Genomic DNA, 15,574 nt, shown 5'->3' on the forward strand with positions numbered 1-15,574 from the left:
CCAGCCACAAGAAAACAGCCGCTTACAATACTGTGCAAGCAGCCATTTTCTTGTGGCCAGCGTGCATGCACAGGCTCGAGGCCTAGAAGTTTGAAGCCACCGCTGGAAGAAGACACAGGGAGAAGCTGTTCCTGAAGAAGATGGAGGTGGCGCTGGAGAGTTCTCTCGCAGCATTGGGGACGCCCCCAGTGCTGTGAGAGAACTCATTTGCATACCGACGAAAACCGGATCATATACCAAACGGCGGCGTGGAGAAGACAACTAAAGGTAGGAGAAGAATAACGTTTTTAAGGCTATTCCTACGTTTTAGGGACAAAAAAAATGACTTTTAATGATGGGATCCCTTTATAGGGGTCTTCCAGGCTGGGAGACATTTCTAATATGTATGAACTATCCTTAGGATATCTCAACGGTATCAGATCCATGGGGGTCCGACACCTTGGACCTTCACAGATCAATTGTCCCAAGCTGATCCGTGCAGGATCTGGATGTCAGACCCCAACCGAACGGATACCAAAGACTAGGTCATCTGTATCAAAAATTCCCCCAGCCTGGAAAACCCCTTTAGCCATGATGGGAAGCAGGAGATTTCTTCTTTTTTGGACCTAGGCATTAAGTTTGTAAATTCCCTTAAATTTTTGGTATTTATTTTCAGTATACAGAAAAACAAAAAATTCCCAAAGGTCTGTAAACATTCATATGTTCTGCAAGAGGTCAAAATTGATGGTCAACCTAGGGTCGAAAACCTCAAAAAATACACATCATCCAAAGCCAGGGACAAGCATGAAGCACCAAGGTAGGGTTGTAGGCCCTGCGATCACGTGGTTGCACCTAAATTTTTGTGTTCTGAGCTGTCCACTCTGTAACTCGTGAAATGTTCCCTATCTGTACCAAATACTTAAACGTCACAGAGCATGTGCATAAATATTTTTTCCAGGCAGGTTCCTATCGTGTAAACGCTTAGATGTAGACAAAAGTTCAAGTTGTAGGTGGAACAGACCTCTAAGTTCATCCCGTATAGATGGGTGGCATGGAACCCCCTCAACAACCAAAGAGGAACACCAGTCTTGTCCGCTAGAGAACCCAAAGGTCCATGATCGAGTTAGATCTTCAAACATTAGCAATGTCTTTGGACTGAGATAAGATGAAGAACAGCCCATCGTAGAAGGTGGCTTCTTGAAGGCCAAGTTTTTGGATCTACTTATGTAGCAGAACATAAATCCCTGTTGTGCTACTTTTGTAGTCTTTGGACAACCTAATGATGAAAAATGGGAACCGTTTCAATCATCTCGAAAACACCAGTTCACAGCTCCTAAGTTTAATACCCTTCTCGGGCAAAATCCTGATTTATGTTCCCTTACTCTCCAAGTGAAGTCCAACATCTTGCACAATTTCCCTTACAAGTCCAATGTCCCTCACAGTTTCCCATCATCAATCAATTTGTTCATTCCCTGACATATTTTCTGTAAATGGGGCCTCATGGACCCCTTAGGGTCGTAGAGTTGACTAAGCATTTCCTTGTTTGCAAAGTGGTTGAACACATGCTGGATGCGACCATGGGATTTAGGGGTCAGGTGCTTGTCGACCAGACGAAGGAGCAAGTTTTTGCATTCGGTGAGGATTTCGGGCAACACTTCCTTCTCGTAAGTAAACTCCACTTCGTAGAAACTAATGGCCGTCATTGCTCCATTGTGGAGCTTGTTCTTGAAATCTTCAGCTAGGACCAGTTCCTCGGGGCTGAAACGATTGTGACGATATAAGACGCCAATTTTCACCGCGATCTTGATCAAGTTCTTGATGACTTTTTGAGACTCTGCTTTGTTTTTGGTGTATTCTTTGGACACTCTGTACAGTTCGTCCAAGACCTCACTACTTGTCTCGTCGATGAACATGTTCACCATGGATTTGCTGGCCATGCGACTCAAGATTTTCTTCTGTGCCTGAAGGGCAAGATCTTTGGAACTGAAGGTCTCCATGATCTGCAATGAGAAGAAGGGAAGACACTGATGTATTTTATGGATGAAGATATAGTTCATGAGATGTGGCATCATGTTAAAGAACCTCTTGGTACCTTAAAACCATAAGAGGAACATGAAAAGAAGTCAGTACTCAACGTTCTAAAATATTTTTGGGAATTTTTTGGAGTTCTGAACAACCAATCTACTCAATGTCCCTTTAGACATTGTATTATTGATGATAAATTGATGATTCCTGAGGATATTGTCGAGGTGGTCGTCTGATATTTGACCTTCAACTCTCGTACCGTTGATGCCATTATCAAAGTGCTCCCCTGATATTCGTCCTATAACCCCCATCCTTTAATCCTTTACTGAGATCTGAACTTCACTGCAGTGGACCACCAAGAAGTCCCGATTTTAGTGACAATTGACCCAGGTGGGTCAAGCGACACCATGCGTATTACTGAAGGGTAAGGCTGTGACGTGGTCAAAAGAAGTCATGACGAATGGATATCTGGACAGAGGTCAGGGAAGGTGGCAGAGAATCAGTAGGGTAATCCAGTCAAGGTTTGGGGCAGGTAGCACAGGATCGGAGTCAGATAATGGAGACGCAAGACACAGGAGCAGGTACATTTTTACAGGAACTACCAAGCTACAGTAGATACCTAAATTGTTCAGGCATGGTCCTGAGGTGGAAGATTCCTGAACTATCCATGGAGTACAAAGAGGGAGACTATGGGAACCCTGTGAGTAACCCAGTGGTCAAGGAGGAGTAAGGGAAGAATATGCAAATCTGTCTTCCATGATGTAATTACATCATGGAAGACAGATTTGCATATCCTTCCCATGGTTCCTTGCAAAGTGGAGGGCTAAAGGCTTAATAAGTCTCCACACACCTATATGGTGGTCTCTCCCCAAGGAGTGACGATATCCCCCTAAGGAGGAGTAAGACATGTAAATTTACTTTCCAAACCAAGAAGGTTAAGGGGTGAGGGACAGGAGAACGCTGAACATACACAAAGGTCATCAATTGGCAAGACAGTTGGATCTGTATCTAGATGCCGACTACCACTATTCTGTTTTTTTGGAAGATCTGGACCAATATGGACTACCAACGTCTAATATTTTACACCTTGCCCAAAAAACATTCCAGTCTAGAAGATTATGGACCATACCAGTTGTTCTCAGCCCATATAGCACAATATGGAATATGGACACTATCGTTTATCAAATCGTTTATCGTAAATTCCAAGATAATTGGATTCAAGCCAAAAATTCCCTCTCAAGAAGCTCCAAGTAGAAGCCTACAAGTGGTATTTACATTCCTCCGCGCTGGAGATAATTAGAAGCATTTTTGTGGTCAATATCTGGATAGACTATTATACAGAGATGGTGATAGATTGCCAATATATTTTTGACCTCAAGATGGAAGCCCTCACAGATGTTGTAGAAGATCCCAGTCAGCCTCAGATTTGGTAAGGGTCACCATACATTCCAAGATACATCCTGACTACTACAAGTTTCAGAAGATTGGAACGGTAGAAATTTTAAGTGACTTGTCAAGAGACCAAAAGGGATTCCAGATCTTAACCCACCAACTTCTCACTCTCGAAACTAGAAGAAATCTCGGGGAAAGGCTTAGAAACCAAGAAAGTTTGACCTTAGAATGTTACTTATAAAACCAATTCTAGCCAAAAGCTTCCCAATTTTTCCTTGAGACACCCCAACCCAATTATTTTTACCTAAAAAACATCCCAGGGACACATATAATGTTGCATGGAGGCATGTGGTCAACTTTCAACCAGTGTCGTGGTCCCTTGGTGGGTTTTCGAGGCAGTATTCTAGATGAATGGTCATTGCCCAGAGGAGGAACCCAATTCCCGGGCATTGTACCCTCAAGAGAAGTAGGCTGAACCACCTGTTTGTGGCAGGACCGGCCAACTATGGTCACTGTGACAACTCACCCCCAGTGACGTTAGGGAAAGATTGAATTTCGACATGCCCGATCCTTTGTTCTCACCGAAGGCAAGCCACCATGAAAGATATCTGCCAGCAACGTATTCTTCTCTCCCTGTACATTTGGCCGAACTGAGCTTGCGTGTGTATGGGGTGTGATAGGTGTTGGCTACTAGGTATTTTAGGTGTAAGTCCCCTTTAAGGCCAATCAGTCCATGACTGTAGAGTTACCATCCCACAGTCCAGCCCTATGACCTCGTGGCAATGGTATCTACCACTAGGTCACTCTCGCTTTCCTCAAGGACCATCGGTGCTGCCTTCTCTTCATGCAAGGAGTTGTCCAGAATTGAATAAAGAATGGCTGCTTTCTTATTGAAACAGCACCACACTTGTCTACAGGTAGTCTCTGGTATTGCAGCTCAACATGGACATAAGTCAATATGGACGAGCTGTAATACCTCATACAACCTGTAGACAGGTGTGGAGCTGTTTTAGAAATAAAACAACTTTCTTCTACCAAAATTTTTTTCTATTTTACAATATTCTGTGCAGTATTTTATGAAGTTTCTTTAAAGGGATGTGTGTGATAGTTTATTGGGGTTCAAATGGCGCCCCATTTTTTGAAGAATTTCTATTTAAAGGGGATGTACAGGATTAGAAAAACATGTCTGCTTTCTTCTAGTAAGAGGGTCACAACCAATGTCATGATGTATATGATGATATTGTAGCCTAGCCCCATTCCCTTTAATGGAGCTGCAATACCAGACACAACCTATAGACAGGTGAGGCGCTGTTTCAATAAGAAAGCCCTACTAGATGAACAGGGAGTGGAGATGCAATACCAGACACAACCTATAGACAGGTGGGGTGCTGTTTTAGAAAGAAAGCAAGTCATTGGCCTTACTAGATGAACAGGGAGTTGAGCTGCAATACCAGACACAACCTATAAATAGGTGGGGCGCTGTTTTTAGAAAGAAAGCAAGTCATTGGTTCCACTAGATGAACAGGGAGTGGAGCTGCAATACTAGACACAACCTATGGACAGGTGGGGCGATGTTTTTGGAAGAAAGCAAGTCATTGGCCCTACTAGATGAACATGGAGTTGAGTTGCAATACCAGACACAACCTATGGACAGGTAAGGCGCTGTTTCAATAAGAAAGCCCTACTAGATGAATAGGGAGCTGAGCTGCAATACCAGACACAACCTATGGACAGGTGGGGCGCTGTTTTTAGAAAGAAAGCAAGTCATTGGCCCTACTAGATGAACATGTAGTAGAGTTGCAATACCAGACACAACCTATAGACAAGTGAGGTGTTGTTTTTGGAAGAAAGCAAGTCATTGGCCCTATTAGATGAACAGGGAGTTGAGTTGCAATACCATACGCAACCTATATACAGGTGGGGCGCTATTTTTGGAAGAAAGCAAGTCATTGGCCCTACTAGATGAACAGGGAGTTGAGTTGCAATACCATACGCAACCTATATACAGGTGGGGCGCTATTTTTGGAAGAAAGCAAGTCATTGGCCCTACTAGATGAACAGGGAGTTGAGTTGCAATACCATACGCAACCTATATACAGGTGGGGCGCTATTTTTGGAAGAAAGCAAGTCATTGGCCCTACTAGATGAACAGGGAGTTGAGCTGCAATACCAGACACAACCTATAGACAGGTGAGGCGCTGTTTTTGGCAGAAGGCAGCCATGTTTTCCTAAGTCTGTGATTTTCTTTGTAGCGTCTCCAAGCCGGAGCTTCCCTTATAAATAGCCGGAGGCTGCTGCGGAGTTTATTTGTTGTGTTACCCGTGTGTTTGGCGTGGATGAGTCGCGCGCCGCGCCGCGCAGGATGCAGGAAGTATTTCCTGTTTCATTAGAATAGAAGGAGCTGTACAAACAAGGACCCATTATGTCTGACACTTCACCAGGAGCTACCGAAAAATACACAAACCCCCAGCCATTGTTCTGGGGTGCGCCGCGCTCTCGTGTCACCGCGTGCCTCCAATCTGACCCGTCCACCGTCGTCAATAACAATCGCCCCTCCCCCCCCCCCCATGAAGAAGTCTCTGTAGGGCGGCCAAGAAAGACAGAGTCTAAGCAAGTTTTGCTTCTTCTTTTTGGAAGTGTCCGTTTAACCCCTTGTGCGCCTTCAGACTGATTGTAAAGGGTTGTCACTATCATTATGGCTGTTCCTGGGAAAGCTGGGTGATAAAGCGTTATGGCCGACATTATTGCTCATCCATCTTTCCAAGAGTCCTGGCCAGCTGATCTATATGGTTATGCTATACGACATACCAAGGTCCTGAATAAAGGCCAAACATGTCCTTCTGAACTCTGGAAAAGCTGGGTACATACAGATATGAGTGATTTTTGAGTTCACCCAGCTTTCCTAGAGTCTGGAATGGTAAATTTACTAAGTTACGTAGTGATGTTACTGCTGCCTTATAACTAGCGTAGGTAAATCTCGCTATCAGAACTCTTGGAAAGCTGGGTGATAACCAATATGGCCGTCATCAAACCCTTGAATGGTTAATCTGTATAGATATAACGCCATGCATCCTCTGCTGACATATAGCTAAGCAAATCTGCTATTCAGAACACCAGGAAAGCTGTGTGACCATTCCATTATCGCTCCTTCACCTTTCAGAACTCTAGGAAAGTTGGGTAACAACCATCAAATCATTCTTTCAGCTCATCCGGGTTTCTTACACTCCTGATAAGCAATAATGTCCTGCAACCTTCTGTAAAACGAAACAATCAGAACTCTAGGAAAGTTGGGTGACAACCACCCAATCATCCTTACAGCTCACCCAGCTTTCCTAGATACCTGAATGGCACAGTAGCCTTACAACCTGACAAATCTGCCCTATATAATACATCACCCAGCTTTCCCAGAGTCAGATAAGTAACACATTTGGGCTCATAGAGTCTTAATCCCGGTGCGGCTGGTTCTCTCCCCCTCCGAGGAGCGCAGGGAGATGTTTGCACTCGGCTTTTCGGTCGTCTTAAGAAATAATCCTGTTTACAGAAACATTCCAGAAAAGAGAAGTGAGGCAGAAGACAACCAGATTTGGGGGAGGGGGGAGATATAGCAAACGATCCCCTACTTCCTATTAGATGACTCCTATTACTGAGGCTGGCACCCAGCTTTTGTATATAACTTCACAATCATTGCCTTCCTGCTCCTGCCCTGCCTTCGTTTCGTATCTGTCATTCCGTACATGAACCAGGAGGATCAGGATGAGCAGCACTATAGAGTAGAGCCCTATTACCTAGAAGAATGCTATAGCTTGCAGGAGGCCATAATATGTGAACAGCCCTTTAAAGGGGATGTAACACCTTCCGCACCAACTCCAGCTCTTTACATGCTTTACTAGGCACCGCTCCACTGATTCTGACACAGTTGGAATTTTTTCTCTAGCCCCCACCATTCCTGAGCAATCAGTGCTATCAGTTTCAGTACCCAGGCTGCTACTAGTAATGTGGGCGGTCCTAGACTATCTGCTGAAGCACAGCCCCGCCCAACTTACAGTTTCTAGCTATATGGGGTGCTGAAATTAACAGAAGTGATTGCTCCGGAACAGAATGGGCTAGAGAAAAAATTCTGAGTATGCAGGAATCAGTGGTGCAGTGTCTATTGAAGGACGCAAGGAGATGGAGGTGGTGAGAGGTCCCTTTAATCATGCTGCTAGGTTGGGCTTACAGCTGGACAGTAGGTGACAGTTGTACGGATGCTTCATTATGAATCCTCTCAGCCAATCAGCAGACCTTTAAAGCATCACATGATCATTCCCTACATTTCTGTTTGAGATTCTCCATCACATTCCCAAATTGGAAGGATCCATTAGCTCTCTGGTGGTCCTCAGGTTCTTAATGCTGCCCATAGGGAATAAGAGAAGGGCCTATCTGGGCTGACTCTTCCTCTCCATGTCTGGCTAGTTTCTGTCTATGGTCTTGTACAATAAACCTAAAGCAACCCATTACTACAATAATAGTGAATCATCCCGACTATCATTGTATAGAAAAGTGATCCAATCACATTAAAGCCACTTCCTTAAGCATAACATAACAAAGCTTCAACAGCCAAAATATAGAAAGTCACGATTAAACCAAGATAAGGGAGTCAGCTGAACAACTGTACATAACTGACAACGGTGAAAGATAGTCACAGGGGCAGTCGTCACATAATATACTTACCACATGATACTTACATGTACTATACCTGCAATAATACAGCCCTATATAACTATTATAATACTCCTCCTATGTACAAGAATATAACTATTATAATACTGCTCATATGTACAAGAATATAACTACTATAATACTGCTCCTATGTACAAGAATATAACTACTATAATACTACTCCTATGTACAAGAATATAACTACTATAATTCTACCTCCTATGTACAAGAATATAACTACTATAATACTACCTCTTATATACAAGAATATATCTACTATAATACTACCTCCTATGTACAAGAATATAACTACTATAATACTACTCCTATGTACAAGAATATAACTACTATAATACTGCTCCTATGTACAAGAATATAACTACTATAATACTGCTCCTATGTACAAGAATATAACTACTATAATACTACTCCTATGTACAAGAATATAACTACTATAATACTACCTCCTATGTACAAGAATATAACTACTATAATACTGCTCCTATGTACAAGAATATAACTACTATAATACTGCTCCTATGTACAAGAATATAATTACTATAATACTACCTCCTATGTACAAGAATATAACTACTATAATACTGCTCCTATGTACAAGAATATAACTACTATAATACTACTCCTATGTACAAGAATATAACTACTATAATACTACCTCCTATGTACAAGAATATAACTACTATAATACTGCTCCTATGTACAAGAATATAACTACTATAATACTACTCCTATGTACAAGAATATAACTACTATAATACTACCTCCTATATACAAGAATATATCTACTATAATACTACCCCTATGTACAAGAATATAACTACTATAATACTGCTCCTATGTACAAGAATATATCTACTATAATACTACCCCTATGTACAAGAATATAACTACTATAATACTGCTCCTATGTACAAGAATATAACTACTATAATACTACTCCTATGTACAAGAATATAACTACTATAATACTACTCCTATGTACAAGAATATAACTACTATAATACTGCTCCTATGTACAAGAATATAACTACTATAATACTACTCCTATGTACAAGAATATAACTACTATAATACTGCTCCTATGTACAAGAATATAACTACTATCATACTACTCCTATGTACAAGAATATAACTACTATAATACTGCTCCTATGTACAAGAATATAACTACTATAATACTACGCCTATGTACAAGAATATAACTAATATAATACTACTCCTATGTACAAGAATATAACTACTATAATACTGCTCCTATGTACAAGAATATAACTACTATAATACTGCTCCTATGTACAAGAATATAACTACTATAATACTACTCCTATGTACAAGAATATAACTACTATAATACTACCTCTTATATACAAGAATATATCTACTATAATACTACCCCTATGTACAAGAATATAACTACTATAATACTGCTCCTATGTACAAGAATATAACTACTATAATACTGCTCCTATGTACAAGAATATAACTACTATAATACTACTCCTATGTACAAGAATATAACTACTATAATACTGCTCCTATGTACAAGAATATAACTACTATAATACTACCTCCTATGTACAAGAATATAACTACTATAATACTACTCCTATGTACAAGAATATAACTACTATAATACTGCTCCTATGTACAAGAATATAACTACTATAATACTGCTCCTATGTACAAGAATATAACTACTATAATACTACTCCTATGTACAAGAATATAATTACTATAATACTACCTCCTATGTACAAGAATATAACTACTATAATACTGCTCCTATGTACAAGAATATAACTACTATAATACTACGCCTATTTACAAGAATATAACTAATATAATACTACTCCTATGTACAAGAATATAACTACTATAATACTGCTCCTATGTACAAGAATATAACTACTATAATACTACTCCTATGTACAAGAATATAACTACTATAATACTACTCCTATGTACAAGAATATAACTACTATAATACTGCTCGTATGTACAAGAATATAACTACTATAATACTGCTCCTATGTACAAGAATATAACTACTATAATACTACCTCCTATATACAAGAATATATCTACTATAATACTACCCCTATGTACAAGAATATAACTACTATAATACTGCTCCTATGTACAAGAATATAACTACTATAATACTACTCCTATGTACAAGAATATAATTACTATAATACTACTCCTGTGTACAAGAATATAACTACTATAATACTGCTCCTATGTACAAGAATATAACTACTATAATACTACGCCTATTTACAAGAATATAACTAATATAATACTACTCCTATGTACAAGAATATAACTACTATAATACTGCTCCTATGTACAAGAATATAACTACTATAATACTGCTCCTATGTACAAGAATATAACTACTATAATACTACCTCCTATGTACAAGAGTATAACTACTATAATACTACCTCCTATGCACAAGAATATAACTACTATAATACTACCTCCTATGTACAAGAATATAACTACTATAATACTGCTCCTATGTACAAGAATATAACTACTATAATACTACCTCCTATGTACAAGAATATAACTACTATAATACTACCTCATATGTACAAGAGTATAACTACTATAATACTACCTCCTATGCACAAGAATATAACTACTATAATACTGCTCCTATGTACAAGAATATAACTACTATAATACTACTCCTATGTACAAGAATATAACTACTATAATACTGCTCCTATGTACAAGAATATAACTACTATAATACTGCTCCTATGTACAAGAATATAACTACTATAATACTCCTCCTATGTACAAGAATATAACTACTATAATACTGCCCCCTATGTACAAGAATATAACTACTATAATACTGATCCCATGTACAAGAATATAACTACTATAATACTATCTCCTATGTACAAGAATATACCTACTATAATACCACTCCTATGTACAATATAATAACTACTATAACTATATGACTATAATACTGTAGATTTGGCCTTGGGGTATTATATGGACATCACATATAAATGAGGGTCTCCATTTCGCCCATTATGTGACTGGTATTAGCAGGTTGCTGTAGTGATGATGTCGGTGTGTGGCGGGTTAATCTGCGGTGTGTGTACAGACTGGCTGTACGAGTATTAAACACGGGCCCAGTGACCCCTCGGTATTGGTGACCTCCTCTAATAGAACATTCCCAGTTACATTCCCATTAGCCATCCATCACATTGATTCGTGTTTAATGGGCTTATATAGCCATGAGGTGTTAGCAGTGGCGGTAGACATGCACCGCGGAGCAGTAACCCCTTCACGGTCAGTGCGCTTGTGCAAACCTTAAGAGCACAGTCCTAATTATTTTTTTCACGTATATTATTTTTATGCCCGGGGACATGCCGGTATCGCACAAGCAGCCTGACTCATCTCCAGATAATTTGTGTTTAGTAAGCGGTGTAAACACTGGCAGCGGTGTAGTGTGTACGTGTGCGTGCCTGGCATACAGCGCGTGGGGAGCAGCACTAGATATTCTTTTGTTTAAGCCTCTCCCAGTGTGGTCCAGAGAGAAGTGTGACTGGTGTATGTCATCATCATCCTGAGCGCACCAGGTGAACTGCGATCTATAGGTCACCGCTGAGCTCTAGTGATGTCACCGCTCTCTAGTATAGGGATAGGCTGTATTCTCAGTGATGTCACCGCTCTCTAGTATACGGATAGGCTGTATTCTCAGTGATGTCACCGCTCTCTAGTATACGGATAGGCTGTATTCTCAGTGATGTCACCGCTCTCTAGTATATAGATAGGCTGTATTCTCAGTGATGTCACTGCTCTCTAGTATATGGATAGGCTGTATTCTCAGTGATGTCACTGCTCTCTAGTATATGGATAGGCTGTATTCTCAGTGATGTCACCGCTCTCTAGTATAGGGATAGGCTGTATACTCAGTGATGTCACCGCTCTCTAGTATATAGATAGGCTGTATTCTCAGTGATGTCACCGCTCTCTAGTATAGGGATAGGCTGTATTCTCAGTGATGTCACCGCTCTCTAGTATAGGGATAGGCTGTATTCTCAGTGATGTCACCGCTCTCTAGTATACGGATAGGCTGTATTCTCAGTGATGTCACCGCTCTCTAGTATATAGATAGGCTGTATTCTCAGTGATGTCACCGCTCTCTAGTATATAGATAGGCTGTATTCTCAGTGATGTCACCGCTCTCTAGTATATGGATAGGCTGTATTCTCAGTGATGTCACCGCTCTCTAGTATACAGATAGGCTGTATTCTCAGTGATGTCACCGCTCTCTAGTATACAGATAGGCTGTATTCTCAGTGATGTCACCGCTCTCTAGTATATGGATAGGCTGTATTCTCAGTGATGTCACCGCTCTCTAGTATATAGATAGGCTGTATTCTCAGTGATGTCACCGCTCTCTAGTATACGGATAGGCTGTATTCTCAGTGATGTCACCGCTCTCTAGTATACGGATAGGCTGTATTCTCAGTGATGTCACCGCTCTCTAGTATACGGATAGGCTGTATTCTCAGTGATGTCACCGCTCTCTAGTATACGGATAGGCTGTATACTCAGTGATGTCACCGCTCTCTAGTATATAGATAGGCTGTATTCTCAGTGATGTCACCGCTCTCTAGTATAGGGATAGGCTGTATTCTCAGTGATGTCACCGCTCTCTAGTATAGGGATAGGCTGTATTCTCAGTGATGTCACCGCTCTCTAGTATATAGATAGGCTGTATTCTCAGTGATGTCACCGCTCTCTAGTATATAGATAGGCTGTATTCTCAGTGATGTCACCGCTCTCTAGTATATGGATAGGCTGTATTCTCAGTGATGTCACCGCTCTCTAGTATACAGATAGGCTGTATTCTCAGTGATGTCACCGCTCTCTAGTATATGGATAGGCTGTATTCTCAGTGATGTCACCGCTCTCTAGTATACGGATAGGCTGTATTCTCAGTGATGTCACCGCTCTCTAGTATACGGATAGGCTGTATTCTCAGTGATGTCACCGCTCTCTAGTATACAGATAGGCTGTATTCTCAGTGATGTCACCGCTCTCTAGTATATAGATAGGCTGTATTCTCAGTGATGTCACCGCTCTCTAGTGTATGGATAGGCTGTATTCTCAGTGATGTCACCGCTCTCTAGTATACGGATAGGCTGTATTCTCAGTGATGTCACCGCTCTCTAGTATATGGATAGGCTGTATTCTCAGTGATGTCACCGCTCTCTAGTATACGGATAGGCTGTATTCTCAGTGATGTCACCGCTCTCTAGTATACGGATAGGCTGTATTCTCAGTGATGTCACCGCTCTCTAGTATACAGATAGGCTGTATTCTCAGTGATGTCACCGCTCTCTAGTATATAGATAGGCTGTATTCTCAGTGATGTCACCGCTCTCTAGTATACGGATAGGCTGTATTCTCAGTGATGTCACCGCTCTCTAGTATATAGATAGCCTGTATTCTCAGTGATGTCACCGCTCTCTAGTATACGGATAGGCTGTATTCTCAGTGATGTCACCGCTCTCTAGTATACGGATAGGCTGTATTCTCAGTGATGTCACCGCTCTCTAGTATACGGATAGGCTGTATTCTCAGTGATGTCACCGCTCTCTAGTATATAGATAGGCTGTATTCTCAGTGATGTCACCGCTCTCTAGTATACGGATAGGCTGTATTCTCAGTGATGTCACCGCTCTCTAGTATACGGATAGGCTGTATTCTCAGTGATGTCACCGCTCTCTAGTATACAGATAGGCTGTATTCTCAGTGATGTCACCGCTCTCTAGTATAGGGATAGGCTGTATTCTCAGTGATGTCACCGCTCTCTAGTATACGGATAGGCTGTATTCTCAGTGATGTCACCGCTCTCTAGTATACGGATAGGCTGTATTCTCAGTGATGTCACCGCTCTCTAGTATATAGATAGGCTGTATTCTCAGTGATGTCACCGCTCTCTAGTATATAGATAGGCTGTATTCTCAGTGATGTCACCGCTCTCTAGTATACGGATAGGCTGTATTCTCAGTGATGTCACCGCTCTCTAGTATACAGATAGGCTGTATTCTCAGTGATGTCACCGCTCTCTAGTATAGGGATAGGCTGTATTCTCAGTGATGTCACCGCTCTCTAGTATACGGATAGGCTGTATTCTCAGTGATGTCACCGCTCTCTAGTATACGGATAGGCTGTATTCTCAGTGATGTCACCGCTCTCTAGTATATAGATAGGCTGTATTCTCAGTGATGTCACCGCTCTCTAGTATACGGATAGGCTGTATTCTCAGTGATGTCACCGCTCTCTAGTATACGGATAGGCTGTATTCTCAGTGATGTCACCGCTCTCTAGTATATGGATAGGCTGTATTCTCAGTGATGTCACCGCTCTCTAGTATACGGATAGGCTGTATTCTCAGTGATGTCACCGCTCTCTAGTATACGGATAGGCTGTATTCTCAGTGATGTCACCGCTCTCTAGTATATAGATAGGCTGTATTCTCAGTGATGTTACTGCTCTCTAGTATATGGATAGGCTGTATTCTCAGTGATGTCACTGCTCTCTAGTATATGGATAGGCTGTATTCTCAGTGATGTCACCGCTCTCTAGTATATGGATAGGCTGTATTCTCAGTGATGTCACCGCTCTCTAGTATATGGATAGGCTGTATTCTCAGTGATGTCACTGCTCTCTAGTATATGGATAGGCTGTATTCTCAGTGATGTCACCGCTCTCTAGTATAGGGATAGGCTGTATTCTCAGTGATGTCACCGCTCTCTAGTATATGGATAGGCTGTATTCTCAGTGATGTCACCGCTCTCTAGTATACGGATAGGCTGTATTCTCAGTGATGTCACCGCTCTCTAGTATATAGATAGGCTGTATTCTCAGTGATGTCACCGCTCTCTAGTATATAGATAGGCTGTATTCTCAGTGATGTCACCGCTCTCTAGTATATGGATAGGCTGTATTCTCAGTGATGTCACCGCTCTCTAGTATACGGATAGGCTGTATTCTCAGTGATGTCACCGCTCTCTAGTATATGGATAGGCTGTATTCTCAGTGATGTCACCGCTCTCTAGTATACGGATAGGCTGTATTCTCAGTGATGTCACCGCTCTCTAGTATATGGATAGGCTGTATTCTCAGTGATGTCACCGCTCTCTAGTATACGGATAGGCTGTATTCTCAGTGATGTCACCGCTCTCTAGTATATGGATAGGCTGTATTCTCAGTGATGTCACCGCTCTCTAGTATATGGATAGGCTGTATTCTCAGTGATGTCACCGCTCTCTAGTATACGGATAGGCTGTATTCTCAGTGATGTCACCGCTCTCTAGTATACGGATAGGCTGTATTCTCAGTGATGTCACCGCTCTCTAGTATATAGATAGGCTGTATTCTCAGTGATGTCACCGCTCTCTAGTATATAGATAGG

General features: G+C 41.3%; 1 protein-coding gene across 2 annotated transcripts in view; it reads right to left on the reverse strand.

The window, feature by feature from the left end:
- Positions 1-566: 566 nt before the first annotated feature.
- The window catches only part of TNFAIP8L2 (TNF alpha induced protein 8 like 2), a 30,391-nt gene continuing 15,383 nt past the window's right edge, over positions 567-15,574 (reverse strand). For both annotated transcript variants that reach the window (XM_075281226.1, XM_075281224.1), the window contains exon 2: positions 567-1,979. In XM_075281226.1, the coding sequence (XP_075137327.1) occupies positions 1,416-1,976 (561 nt within the window). In that variant the 5' untranslated portion in view covers positions 1,977-1,979 and the 3' untranslated portion in view covers positions 567-1,415. The remainder of the gene's footprint in view (positions 1,980-15,574) is intronic.

Source organism: Leptodactylus fuscus, chromosome 7 (genome assembly GCF_031893055.1).
Source record: "Leptodactylus fuscus isolate aLepFus1 chromosome 7, aLepFus1.hap2, whole genome shotgun sequence".
Lineage (NCBI taxonomy): Eukaryota > Metazoa > Chordata > Amphibia > Anura > Leptodactylidae > Leptodactylus > Leptodactylus fuscus.